General features: G+C 44.3%; 1 protein-coding gene across 1 annotated transcript in view; it reads left to right on the top strand.

The window, feature by feature from the left end:
• The window catches only part of IFNGR1 (interferon gamma receptor 1), a 482,099-nt gene that overhangs the window by 330,608 nt on the left and 137,950 nt on the right, over window positions 1-13,541 (top strand). Inside the window, exon 5 of the mRNA XM_053712170.1 lies at window positions 2,425-2,593. Within this exon, the coding sequence (XP_053568145.1) occupies window positions 2,425-2,593 (169 nt within the window). The remainder of the gene's footprint in view (window positions 1-2,424; window positions 2,594-13,541) is intronic.

Below are 13,541 nucleotides of genomic sequence, written 5' to 3'. Positions count from 1 at the left end.
CCCTCCCCTGCTGTCGCTCTCCCTCCCTCCCCTGCTGTCGCTCTCCCTCCCTCCCCTGCTGTCGCTCTCCCTCCCTCCCCTGCTGTCGCTCTCCCTCCCTCCCCTGCTGTCGCTCTCCCTCCCTCCCCTGCTGTCGCTCTCCCTCCCTCCCCTGCTGTCGCTCTCCCTCCCTCCCCTGCTGTCGGTCTCCCTCCCTCCCCTGCTGTCTGTCTCCCTCCCTCCCCTGCTGTCGGTCTCCCTCCCTCCCCTGCTGTCGCTCTCCCTCCCTCCCCTGCTGTCGGTCTCCCTCCCTCCCCTGCTGTCTCTCTCCCTCCCTCCCCTGCTGTCGCTCTCCCTCCCTCCCCTGCTGTCGCTCTCCCTCCCTCCCCTGCTGTCGCTCTCCCTCCCTCCCCTGCTGTCGGTCTCCCTCCCTCCCCTGCTGTCTCTCTCCCTCCCTCCCCTGCTGTCGCTCTCCCTCCCTCCCCTGCTGTCGCTCTCCCTCCCTCCCCTGCTGTCGCTCTCCCTCCCTCCCCTGCTCTGTCTGTCTCCCTCCCTCCCCTGCTGTCGCTCTCCCTCCCTCCCCTGCTGTCGCTCTCCCTCCCTCCCCTGCTGTCGCTCTCCCTCCCTCCCCTGCTGTCGCTCTCCCTCCCTCCCCTGCTGTCGGTCTCCCTCCCTCCCCTGCTGTCGCTCTCCCTCCCTCCCCTGCTGTCGGTCTCCCTCCCTCCCCTGCTGTCGGTCTCCCTCCCTCCCCTGCTGTCTCTCTCCCTCCCTCCCCTGCTGTCGCTCTCCCTCCCTCCCCTGCTGTCGCTCTCCCTGTCTCCCTCCCTCCCCTGCTGTCTTTCTCCCTCCCCTGCTGTCTTTCTCCCTCCCCTGCTGTCTGTCTGTCTCCCTCCCCTGCTGTCTGTCTGTCTGTCTCCCCTGCTGTCTGTCTGTCTGTCTCCCCTGCTGTCTGTCTGTCTGTCTCCCTCCCCGTCTGTCTGTCTGTCTCCCTCCCTCCCCGTCTGTCTGTCTCCCCTGCTGTCTGTCTCCCTCCCTCACCTGCTGTCTGTCTCCCTCCCTCACCTGCTGTCTGTCTCCCTCCCTCACCTGCTGTCTATCTCCCTTCCCTCCCCTGCTGTCTCCCTCCCTCCCCTGCTGTCTGTCTTTCTCCCTCACCTGCTGGCTGTCTCCCTCCCTCACCTGCTGGCTGTCTCCCTCCCTCACCTGCTGGCTGTCTCCCTCCCTCACCTGCTGGCTGTCTCCCTCCCTCACCTGCTGGCTGTCTCCCTCCCTCACCTGCTGGCTGTCTCCCTCCCTCACCTGCTGGCTGTCTCCCTCCCTCACCTGCTGGCTGTCTCCCTCCCTCACCTGCTGGCTGTCTCCCTCCCTCACCTGCTGGCTGTCTCCCTCCCTCACCTGCTGGCTGTCTCCCTCCCTCACCTGCTGGCTGTCTCCCTCCCTCACCTGCTGGCTGTCTCCCTCCCTCACCTGCTGGCTGTCTCCCTCCCTCACCTGCTGTCTGTCTCCCTCCCTCACCTGCTGGCTGTCTCCCTCCCTCACCTGCTGGCTGTCTCCCTCCCTCACCTGCTGGCTGTCTCCCTCCCTCACCTGCTGGCTGTCTCCCTCCCTCACCTGCTGTCTCCCTCCCTCACCTGCTGTCTCCCTCCCTCCCCTGCTGTCTCCCTCCCTCCCCTGCTGTCTCCCTCCCTCCCCTGCTGTCTGTCTGTCTCCCTCCCCTGCTGTCTGTCTCCCTCCCTCGCTCCCTCCCTCCCCTGCTCTGTCTCTCTCCCTCCCTCCCCTGCTCTGTCTGTCTCCCTCCCTCCCCTGCTCTGTCTGTCTCCCTCCCTCCCCTGCTCTGTCTGTCTCCCTCCCTCCCCTGCTCTGTCTCTCTCCCTCCCTCCCCTGCTCTGTCTCTCTCCCTCCCTCCCCTGCTCTGTCTCTCTCCCTCCCTCCCCTGCTCTGTCTCTCTCCCTCCCTCCCCTGCTCTGTCTCTCTCCCTCCCTCCCCTGCTCTGTCTCTCTCCCTCCCTCCCTCCCTCCCCTGCTGTCTGTCTGTCTCCCTCCCTCCCTCCCCTGCTGTCTGTCTGTCTCCCTCCCCTGCTGTCTGTCTGTCTCCCTCCCTCCCCTGCTCTGTCTCTCTCCCTCCCTCCCCTGCTCTGTCTCTCTCCCTCCCTCCCCTGCTCTGTCTCTCTCCCTCCCTCCCCTGCTCTGTCTCTCTCCCTCCCTCCCCTGCTCTGTCTCTCTCCCTCCCTCCCCTGCTCTGTCTCTCTCTCTCTCTCTCTCTCTCTCTCTCTCTCTCTCTCCCTGCTCACCCTCCCTCCCCTGCTCACCCTCCCTCCCCTGCTCTCTCTCTTTTCAAAAAGGTTCGCCATCACTGCTCTAGCATAACTGAACAATAAACTAAGATTATTAATGTCCTTTAATCAGAAAAAAAATTAAAGATCTCCTTTTTAAATTTCTTCCCTAGATTGAAACAAACATTTGTGATGATGATAAATGCACAATTTTTTTTACGCCACCCAAAAAAAATGAAAATTACTGCTTCTCAGCTCAGGGTATATCCAATCTTTGGGCTGTGACTGGAGAGATGTCAAAAGAAATCTGTTTATTTGTGGAAGATAAAGATGCAATAGCAGGTGAGTAATTGATTTTGCTATCACTATGACCAAGATTACGATGCATGTACAATTTATAAAACATGAGTTGTGAACTGGTAACAGCAATGCCTTTATCAATTGAACCATTTAAGGAATATTAAACACTTTTGAGATTGTAATATGTTTAATTATGTGTAGTAAAACAACTTTAGTGAGTTTGCACAGCTTTTCAGTAATTTAAAGGGACATTTCTCTTGTTAAGTGTATTCAGTCCACGGGTCATCCATTACTTATGGAATATATTCTCTTCCCAACAGGAAATTGCAAGAGGATCACCCAAGCAGAGCTGCTACATAGCTCCTCCCCTCACATGTCATATTCAGTCATTCTCTTGCAACTTAATAGATAGGACGTTGTGAGAGATCTGTGTTTTATACTTAGTTTATTTCTTCAATCAAAAGTTTGTTATTTTAAAATGACACCGGAGTGTGTTGTTTATTCTCAGGCAGTATTTGGAAGAAGAATCTGCCTGCGTTTTCTATGATCTTAGCGGCAGTAACTAAGATCCACTGGCTGTTCTCGCATATTCTGAGGAGTGGGGTAACTTTCAGAAAGGGAATAGCGTGCGGGGAACCATGCAGACGAGGTATGTGCAGTAAATTATTTTTCTAAGGAATGGAATTGACTAAGAAAATACTGCTGATACCGATGTAATGTAAGTAAAAGCCTTTAATACAGTGAGAGCGACTGTTAGCAGGCTGGTTTAAATATATACAGTAAAGTAATTTTCTAAGGAATGGAATTTGACTGAGAAAATGCTATTAATACTGAAGTGACGTTATAAGCCTTAAATGCAGTAGGAAGACTGGTATCAGGCTTATCAATAGAGATACATGCTCCTTAAAAAAGGATGTTTTAAACGATTTTGCTGGCATGTTTAATCGTTTTGTGAGGTACATTGGTTATAAAACTTGTTGGGGCATAAAATTTTTCCACATGGCTGACAATTTTTCTGCATAGAATCAGTTAACTGAAACTCCCAATTAGAGTAGGAGGGGCCTATTTTAGCGCTCTTTTGACACAGTAAAAATTCAGGCTCTGTCTTCCTGCTTCCTTCTGCTTGACCCGGGTCGTCTCCAGACAGCTTAAGGGACTTCAAAAGTCATTTTGAGGGAGGTAATCAGTCACAGCAGACCTGTGACAGTGGTTTTTTGACTGTATTGAAAAACGTTTTTTTGCTTATAAAAACCGTTTGGGTTTTAAGGGGTTAATCATCCATTTGCAAGTGGGTGCAATGCTCTGCTAACTTAATACATTTACTGTGAAAATTTGTTTGCTATAACTGATTTGGTTCATTGTTATTTCAACTGTGACAGTTTTCTGTGCTTCTTAAAGGCACAGTAGCGTTTTTCTTTATTACTTGTAAAATTATTTACAGTGTTTTCCAAGTCTGCTAGTCTTATTGCTAGTCTGTTTAAACATGTCTGACACAGATGAATCTGTTTGTTCATTATGTTTAAAGGCCACTGTGGAGCCCCACAGAAACGTGTACTAAATGTATTGATTTCACTTTAAATAAAAAAGGTCAGTCTTTATCTATAAAGGAATTATCACCAGACAACGAGGGGGAAGTTATGCCAACTAACTCTCCTCACGTGTCAGTACCTTCGCCTCCCGCTCAGGAGGCGCGTGATATTGTGGCGCCAAGTGCATCAGGGACGGCCATACAAATCACCTTACAAGACATGGCTAATATTATGAATAATACCCTGACAGAAGTATTATCTAAATTGCCAGAATTAAGAGGCAAGCGCGATTGCTCTGGGGTAAGAATAGAGCGCCCTGGTGCTACAAGAGCCATGTCCGATACTGCGTCACAGTTTGCAGAACATGAGGACGGAGAGCTTCATTCTGTAGGTGACGGATCTGATCCAGGGAAACCGGATTCAGAGATCTCTAATTTTAAATTTAAGCTTGAGAACCTCCGTGTATTGCTAGGGGAGGTTTTAGCGGCTCTGAATGATTGTAACACAGTTGCGATTCCAGAGAAATTATGTAGGCTGGATAGATACTATGCAGTACCGGTGTGTACCGACGTTTTTCCTATACCTAAAAGGCTTACAGAACTTATTAGCAAGGAGTGGGATAGACCTGGTGTGCCCTTTTCCCCACCACCTATATTTAGAAAAATGTTTCCAATAGATGCCACTACACGGGACTTATGGCAGACGGTCCCTAAGGTGGAGGGAGCAGTTTCTACTTTAGCTAAGCGTACCACTATCCCGGTGGAAGATAGTTGTGCCTTTTCAGATCCAATGGATAAAAAAATTGGAAGGTTACCTTAAGAAAATGTTTGTTCAACAAGGTTTTATCTTACAGCCCCTTGCATGCATTGCGCCTGTCACTGCTGCTGCGGCATTTTGGTTTGAGTCTCTAGAAGAGGCCATTCACTCAGCCCCATTGGATGAAATTATGGACAAGCTTAAAGCCCTTAAGCTAGCTAATGCATTTGTTTCTGATGCCATTGTACATCTAACTAAACTAACGGCTAAGAATTCCGGTTTTGCCATTCAAGCGCGCAGAGCGTTATGGCTTAAATCCTGGTCAGCTGATGTGACTTCTAAATCTAAATTACTTAATATTCCTTTCAAGGGGCAAACCTTATTCGGGCCCGGCTTGAAAGAAATTATCGCTGACATTACGGGAGGTAAGGGTCATACCCTTCCTCAGGACAAGGCCAAATCAAAGGCCAAACAGTCTAATTTTCGTGCCTTTCGAAACTTCAAGGCAGGAGCAACGTCAACTTCCTCCGCCCCAAAACAGGAAGGAACCGTTGCTCGTTACAGACAGGCCTGGAAAACCAACCAGTCCTGGAACAAGGGCAAGCAGGCCAGAAAACCTGCTACTGCCCCTAAGACAGCATGAAGGGATGGCCCCCTATCCGGAAACGGATCTAGTGGGGGGGCAGACTTTCTCTCTTCGCCCAGGCGTGGGCAAGAGATGTCCAGGATCCCTGGGCGTTGGAGATCATATCTCAGGGATATCTTCTGGACTTCAAGGCTTCTCCTCCTCTAGGGAGATTTCATCTTTCAAGGTTATCAGAAAACCAAATAAAGAAAGAGGCATTCCTATGTTGCCTACAAGACCTCCTAGTAATGGGAGTGATCCACCCAGTTCCGCGGACGGAACAAGGACAGGGATTTTATTCAAATCTGTTCGTTGTTCCCAAGAAAGAGGGTACCTTCAGGCCAATTTTGGACCTAAAGATTTTAAACAAATTCCTAAGATTTCCATCATTCAAAATGGAAACTATTCGGACTATCCTAGCCACGATCCAAGAGGGTCAGTACATGACCACGGTGGATTTAAAGGATGCCTACCTTCACATACCGATTCACAAAGATCATCATCGGTTCCTAAGATTTGCCTTCCTAGACGGGCATTACCAGTTTGTAGCTCTCCCCTTCGGGTTGGCTACGGCCCCGAGAATCTTTACAAAGGTGCTGGGCTCTCTTCTGGCGGTTCTAAGACCGCGAAGCATAGCGGTGGCTCCGTATCTAGACGACATCCTGATACAGGCGTCAAGCTTGCAAATGGCCAAGTCTCATAAAGAGATAGTTCTGGCATTTCTAAGGTCGCATGGGTGGAAGGTGAACGTGGAAAAGAGTTCTCTATCACCACTCACAAGAGTCTCCTTCCTAGGGACTCTGATAGATTCTGTAAAAATGAAAATTTACCTGACGGAGGCCAGGTTATCAAAACTCTTAAATGCTTGCCGGGTCCTTCATTCCATTCCACGCCCATCAGTGGCTCAGTGCATGGAAGTAATCGGCTTAATGGTAGCGGCAATGGACATAGTGCCATTTGCGCGCCTGCATCTCAGACCGCTGCAGTTGTGCATGCTAAGTCAGTGGAATGGGGGTTACTCAGATTTGTCCCCTCTACTAAATCTGGATCAAGAGATTCTCTTCTCTGGTGGTTATCTCGGGTCCATCTGTCCAGGGGCATGACCTTTCGCAGGCCAGATTGGACGATTGTAACAACAGATGCCAGCCTCCTAGGCTGGGGCGCAGTCTGGAATTCCCTGAAGGCTCAGGGATCCTGGACTCAGGAGGAGAAACTCCTTCCAATAAATATTCTGGAACTAAGGGCAATATTCAACGCTCTTCTAGCTTGGCCTCAGCTAGCAACACTGAGGTTCATCAGATTTCAGTCGGACAACATCACGACTGTGGCTTATATCAACCATCAAGGGGGAACCAGAAGCTCCCTAGCGATGTTGGAAGTCTCAAAGATAATTCGCTGGGCAGAGTCTCATTCTTGCCACTTATCAGCGATCCACATCCCAGGAGTGGAGAACTGGGAGGCGGACTTTCTAAGTCGTCAGACTTTTCATCCGGGGGAGTGGGAACTCCATCCGGAGGTATTTGCTCAACTGGTCCATCGTTGGGGCAAACCAGAAGTGGATCTCATGGCGTCTCGCCAGAATGCCAAACTTCCTCTTTACGGTTCCAGGTCCAGGGACCCGAGAGCGAAGCTGATAGACGCTCTAGCAGCTCCTTGGTTTTTCAACATGGCTTATGTGTTTCCACCGTTTCCTCTGCTCCCTCGACTGATTGCCAAGATCAAACAGGAGAGAGCATCAGTGATTCTGATAGCGCCCGCGTGGCCACGCAGGACCTGGTATGCAGACCTAGTGGTCATGTCGTCCTGTCCTCCATGGACTCTACCTTTGAGGAAAGACCTAATACAAGGTCCCTTCAATCATCCAAATCTAATTTCTCTGAGGCTGACTGCGTGGAGATTGAACGCTTGATCCTATCAAAGCGTGGCTTCTCCGAGTCAGTTATTGATACTTTGATACAGGCACGAAAGCCTTTTACCAGAAAAATTTACCATAAGATATGGCGTAAATACCTGTATTGGTGCGAATCCGAGAGTTACTCATGGATTAAGGTTAGGATTTCGAGGATATTGTCTTTTCTCCAAGAGGGCTTGGAAAAAGGCTCATCAGCTAGTTCTTTAAAGGGACAGATTTCTGCTCTGTCTATTCTTTTGCATAAGCGTCTGGCAGAAGTTCCAGACGTCCAGGCCTTTTGTCAAGCTTTAGCTAGGATTAAGCCTGTATTTAAAGCTGTTGCTCCTCCGTGGAGCTTAAACTTGGTTCTTAAGGTTCTTCAAGGAGTTCCGTTTGAACCCCTTCATTCCGTTGATATTAAACTTTTATCTTGGAAAGTTCTATTTTTGATGGCTATTTCCTCGGCTCGAAGAGTCTCGGAGTTATCCGCCTTACATTGTGATTCTCCTTATCTGATTTTCCATTCAGACAAGGTAGTTCTGCGTACTAAACCTGGGTTTTTACCTAAGGTAGTCTCTAACAGGAATATCAATCAGGAGATTGTTGTTCCGTCATTATGTCCTAATCCTTCTTCAAGGAAGGAACGACTTCTGCATAATCTGGACGTAGTCCGTGCCCTGAAATTCTATTTACAGGCAACTAAAGATTTTCGTCAAACTTCTTCCCTGTTTGTCGTTTACTCTGGACAGAGGAGAGGTCAAAAAGCTTCGGCAACCTCTCTCCTTTTGGCTTCGTAGCATAATACGTTTAGCCTATGAGACTGCTGGACAGCAGCCCCCTGAAAGAATTACAGCTCATTCCACTAGAGCTGTGGCTTCCACCTGGGCCTTTAAGAATGAGGCCTCTGTTGAACAGATTTGCAAGGCTGCGACTTGGTCTTCGCTTCACACTTTTTCAAAATTTTACAAATTTGACACTTTTGCTTCTTCGGAGGCTATTTTTGGGAGAAAGGTTCTTCAGGCAGTGGTTCCTTCCGTTTAAGTTCCTGTCTTGTCCCTCCCATCATCCGTGTACTTTGCTTTGGTATTGGTATCCCATAAGTAATGGATGACCCGTGGACTGAATACACTTAACAAGAGAAAACATAATTTATGCTTACCTGATAAATTTATTTCTCTTGTAGTGTATTCAGTCCACGGCCCGCCCTGTCTTTTTAAGGCAGATCTAAATTTTAATTAATACTTCAGTCACCACTGCACCCTATGGTTCCTCCTTTCTCGTCTTGTTTTGGTCGAATGACTGAATATGACATGTGAGGGGAGGAGCTATGTAGCAGCTCTGCTTGGGTGATCCTCTTGCAATTTCCTGTTGGGAAGAGAATATATTCCATAAGTAATGGATGACCCGTGGACTGAATACACTACAAGAGAAATAAATTTATCAGGTAAGCATAAATTATGTTTTTACTCCAAATGTATTTAAAAAATAGATAATGCCTTTACTACCCATTCCCCAGCTTTGCATAACAAATATTGTTATATTAATATACTTTATAGCATCAAACTCTAAATATATATATATATGAGTCTGCAGATGTTTAGATACAAGGTAATCACAGAGGTAAAATGTGTATTAATATAACTGTTAGTTATATAAAACTGGGGAATGGGTAATAAAGGGATTATCTATCTCTAAATTATCACAATTTTGCAGTAGACTGTCCCTTTAATTTTATTTTCCCAATTCTGAGTACTTGAAGTGTATACTGCAGACTTGACAATCCTATCCTTTCCACAGAGATGAGCAGATAAGAAACTGCAAAACAATACAAGCTTTGCCAGCAGAATTACAGAGGCAAGACTTGTAATCTGCATTTTTTGGTGGAATTTGACTCTTGAAGAAAAAATACTGCAAACAATTGAATGCCTTTTAAAATGCTTTCCGCTTGATCTTGTATGCCAGTTTGTTAGAAAACTGCTGAAAAATGTTATTACAAGGGTTTTTACACCTTAAATGTATCACTTCTAATTTAAAGGGATATAAAAGTAAAAATTTAAGCTTTCAGCGTTCAGATAGAAAAGTGTTTTTAAGTACATGATCTATTTACTTATCAAATTTGCTTTGCTTTCTAGGTATGTTTTTTTTAAAAAGCATATGTTGGCAGGAGCAGTAATGAACTTCTGAGAACTAGCTAATGATTGGTAGCTACACATAAATGCCTCTTGTCATTTGCTTGCCAGATGTGTTCAGTTAGGTCCCATTAAAAAATGGCTAGTTAACGTTTGCAGGGGTTAAACATAGTTGAAGCATTTTATTATTGCACTACAATTTTCTGTTATTTATAAATGTTACTTAAACTATCCAAAGCACACTATTATTGCATAATTTAACATGCATTGACTTGAGGATTTGTGTAAAAGATATTGAAAAAATAGCAAATGTTTGCATTGTGGCTTAAATTTTATCTGGGTGGTCAGTAAAATAAGGTACACAGAAGTTCCGGCTAACCGCTGCAAGAATCCACAAGTCCAGGTAAGTAAAACAATTTCAAATTTTATTTCAGTGCTTTTAAAAACAAACACCAGGGTAAAAACAAGTCAGTTGATCAGAGGACCTGATCCAACTTTATAGCAGATAAGTGCATACGTGTTTCATGCGTGTCTCCCGCACTTGATCACTGCATAGTTAGCAAGTCTGCCAGACGGTGCTCTTAAAGGTATACCAATTAACAATTAAAAGCATCTGTGAGATAAATTTAACCCACAAGAGCACCGGGTATAGACAGATACACAAGGCGAATATATATTAAAGTGACTTTGTTACTTTGCCTGTAGTATATTATATCAAAATAAGGAATGCAATGTATACTTACACATAATAAAGTGCAGCAGAGATCTTTTCCTTTTAACCTTAGTAAAGTGCATTAATTAATGAATAAATATATACAAGTATTAAATTCTAGATATATGGAAATGCACTGATGTACTAACCTGTTTAGGGGTTACCTAGAAAAAAGAACTACTACCTTTTATTAAATTGCAACCCAAAAATAAGAAGATTTATAAACGGAAAAAGGGGGGGGGGGGGCCTCAAAAAATAGATATTAATAAAATTATTGTTAGAGGGACAAATAAATATATGTTCTTAATGAATATATAAAGAGACTCCAAAATGTATAGTGTCAAATTAGACAAAAAGATTATCAGCTTCAACATTAAGGCCAAGAGGAGTTTGTGTATTCATATAGAAAATCCATTTAACCTCTTTTTTGCTGAGGACATATTCTCTGTTGCCCCCACGTTTAGAAAAAGGGACATGATCAATGGCCTGAAAGGTGGCCAGAGAGGAGTCGCCAAAATGGTCAAATTTGAAATGGGATGCTACTGATGTGAAAACATCAGGGTCTTCAATGTCCCTGATGTGTTCAAGGACACTGTCTCTTAACCTTCTCTTGGTTCTACCCAAGTATTGAATTTTACAACCTTTACAAGTCATGAGGTATACAACATGTGTCGAATTGCATGTAAGATTACATCTAATCTTATATTCCTTGCCAGTAGAATGTGATGCAAAATTTTCCCCCTCAATCACATAGTCACATGTCTTGCAACGTGTGCTCCTGCATTTAAAGAAGCCAACTCTATTACCTAGCCATGTACTAGTTCTAGTTTCTGGTAAATAAGAGGGAGCAACAAAATTTTGTATACTCTTAGCTTTTTTAGATACATATTTGACGCCTTTTTTAATAACCTGTTCTAGCACTGTATCACTTTGGAGAATAGGCAAGGTTTCTTTAATAATATCACATATTTGTTTAAATTCTAAGCTATATGCCGTGCTAAAAATGATGTTATCTTGTATCGAATTAGTTTTGTTGTTGCTCTTCTCTTTGTTTTTATATACCAACAACGATTCGCAAGGAATCTCATCCACTTTACTTTTTACCTCATTAAGAAGTTTGTCATTATAGCCTCTATTTGAGAGTCTCTTATGAAGAACTTGACTTTGTTCATGATATAGTGTATCATTTGAACAGATACGTTTAGTTCTAATTAACTGACTTTTAGGAATTGCATTGAGGGTATGTCTGGGGGGACAAGATCTATAATAAAGTATAGTATTCCCACTTGTTGGTTTCCTATACAGATTAGTCACGATTTCATGCTCATGTGCTGATAATTTAATATCCAAAAATATAATCTCGTGTGTTTTGACAACCTAAGAAACTCAGATTATAGTTATTACAATTCAAATATTCAAAGAAAGAATTCACTGATTGTTCATCTCCATCCCACACCAACAGGTCATCTATATAGCGACCAAAGTAGACAATATGCTTCCTGAAGGGGTTACTATCCGCATAGACATGCGACAGCTCCCACCATCCCATATAGAGATTGGCATATGAGGGCGCGAATTTTGCCCCCATAGCTGTCCCACGTCTCTGCAGATAGTAAACCCCCTCAAAAAGAAAAAAATTGTGAGTTAACAGAAACTCCAATGTACATAAAAGAAAATGTTTTATCTCTTCTGAGTAACTAGATAGATGATCCAAAATTTTAGATAAAGTTTCCACACCTGTGTGGTGTGGGATGGAGGTGTACAATGAGGCCACATCCACAGTGACCCATCTATAAGTAGATTTCCATTTTATGTTCTGCATGACTTGTAGAACTTGTGTGGAGTCCCTGATGTAACTAGTAAGTTGTCCCACAAGGGGTTGTAAGAAAGCATCCATTAGTTCTGAGGTGGGCGCCAACAAGGATCCCACCCCAGAAATAATGGGCCCACCTGGGGGGTGGGCCATGTCTTTATGCAACTTAGGCAGAAAGTAAAAAATAGGGACAAATGGATCAAGAGGGATAAATTGTTCCTCCTTGTTAACTTCAATGAGGCCTATCTGTACACCCAATTGAACTATTCTACTTAGTTTTAATTTGAATTTTGCAGTAGGGTTTTGATCAAGTCTTTCATATATTTCACGATCACTTAATTGACGTTTGGATTAAAAAATATAGTATTCTCTGTCCATAACAACGACATTGCCGCCTTTATCAGATGCTTTTATAACTATATTTTTATTGTCCTTGAGTGTTTTGAGTGCTTTAAATGATTCCCACTTAAGTTGTTATGTGTTTGTCTAGAAGTATCAGGATTTTTTTGTTTTTTCTGCTAAGGCCATAAGTCTGTTCAATAGTTCTCTGAAATACTTCTATATTTCTCCCACGTGCCTGCACTGGATAAAAATTACTTTTATTATTTGTTTTTAAGTTTGGACATTTGCTTTGGGGACCTGAATCCACTTGTTCAATGTTATCCATAAGGACCATCAATTCATTAAGGACACATTGGTCTTTAAAATTTAATGTGTCAGACGGAATAGGGGGTTTTTGTTCTGCCACTGCATCACCTCCATGCTCAGTATCCACCATCATATTTTCATTAAAAAAATGTTTCTTAAGAGTCAGTTTTCTGAAAAAATGTATTGATATCGATGATGGTTTCAAAGAGATCGAAGTGTGCAGTGGGAGAAAAGTTTAACCCCATACCTAAAACCTCCTCTTCCGATTTTGTCAATGTGTATTGGGACAGATTAACCACATTTTTTATATGTACTTCCGGACTTGTGTCCGGCTTGATCTCATCTGATACCTCCTTTTGCTCTTTTTCTTTCTCTTTTTATCCCCCTACTGCCTCGCCTTGTTTTTTTCTTTTTACTTTTTGTTTTGCACCTAATTGGTTTTTTGAAAACTCAGTACTACTGGGTGTGGGCACGTCTAAAACAGACGCTCCCCCAGCCAGGGCCATGTCCTCCTCATTAGAATCCTGCTCAGTAGTGTCTTGCTCATACTCTGTTTCTATGAACCTAACCTGTTTAGTCAGTCTAGTGTTGTTGTTTTTTCTATTAGAAGATGTTTTTTTGTCACTTAGATTGTTATATGTTGAATAAGACCACCTATAAACACGGTTAGCTTCATAGTCTCTCTTATCCCTAGACAATTTAGTTTTCTTAAGTCAGTAAAATAAGCTGCATTGTGTGCCCATTAAACAGGTCTTGGATAGAACGCTGCATATAACACATTACAGGATTTTCCTTTTGCACTTTATTTTTCAATTTTACTAAGAGTACAGTATTATTGACTGACTAATTTTACTTTCTGTGGGAGAAAAAGTTACCATGCTGTCTAT

The sequence above is a fragment of the Bombina bombina genome, chromosome 4, assembly GCF_027579735.1.
Source record: "Bombina bombina isolate aBomBom1 chromosome 4, aBomBom1.pri, whole genome shotgun sequence".
NCBI lineage: Eukaryota > Metazoa > Chordata > Amphibia > Anura > Bombinatoridae > Bombina > Bombina bombina.
Note: the sequence above shows the minus strand (reverse complement) of the source record. Positions and strands in the feature narration are given on the sequence as shown.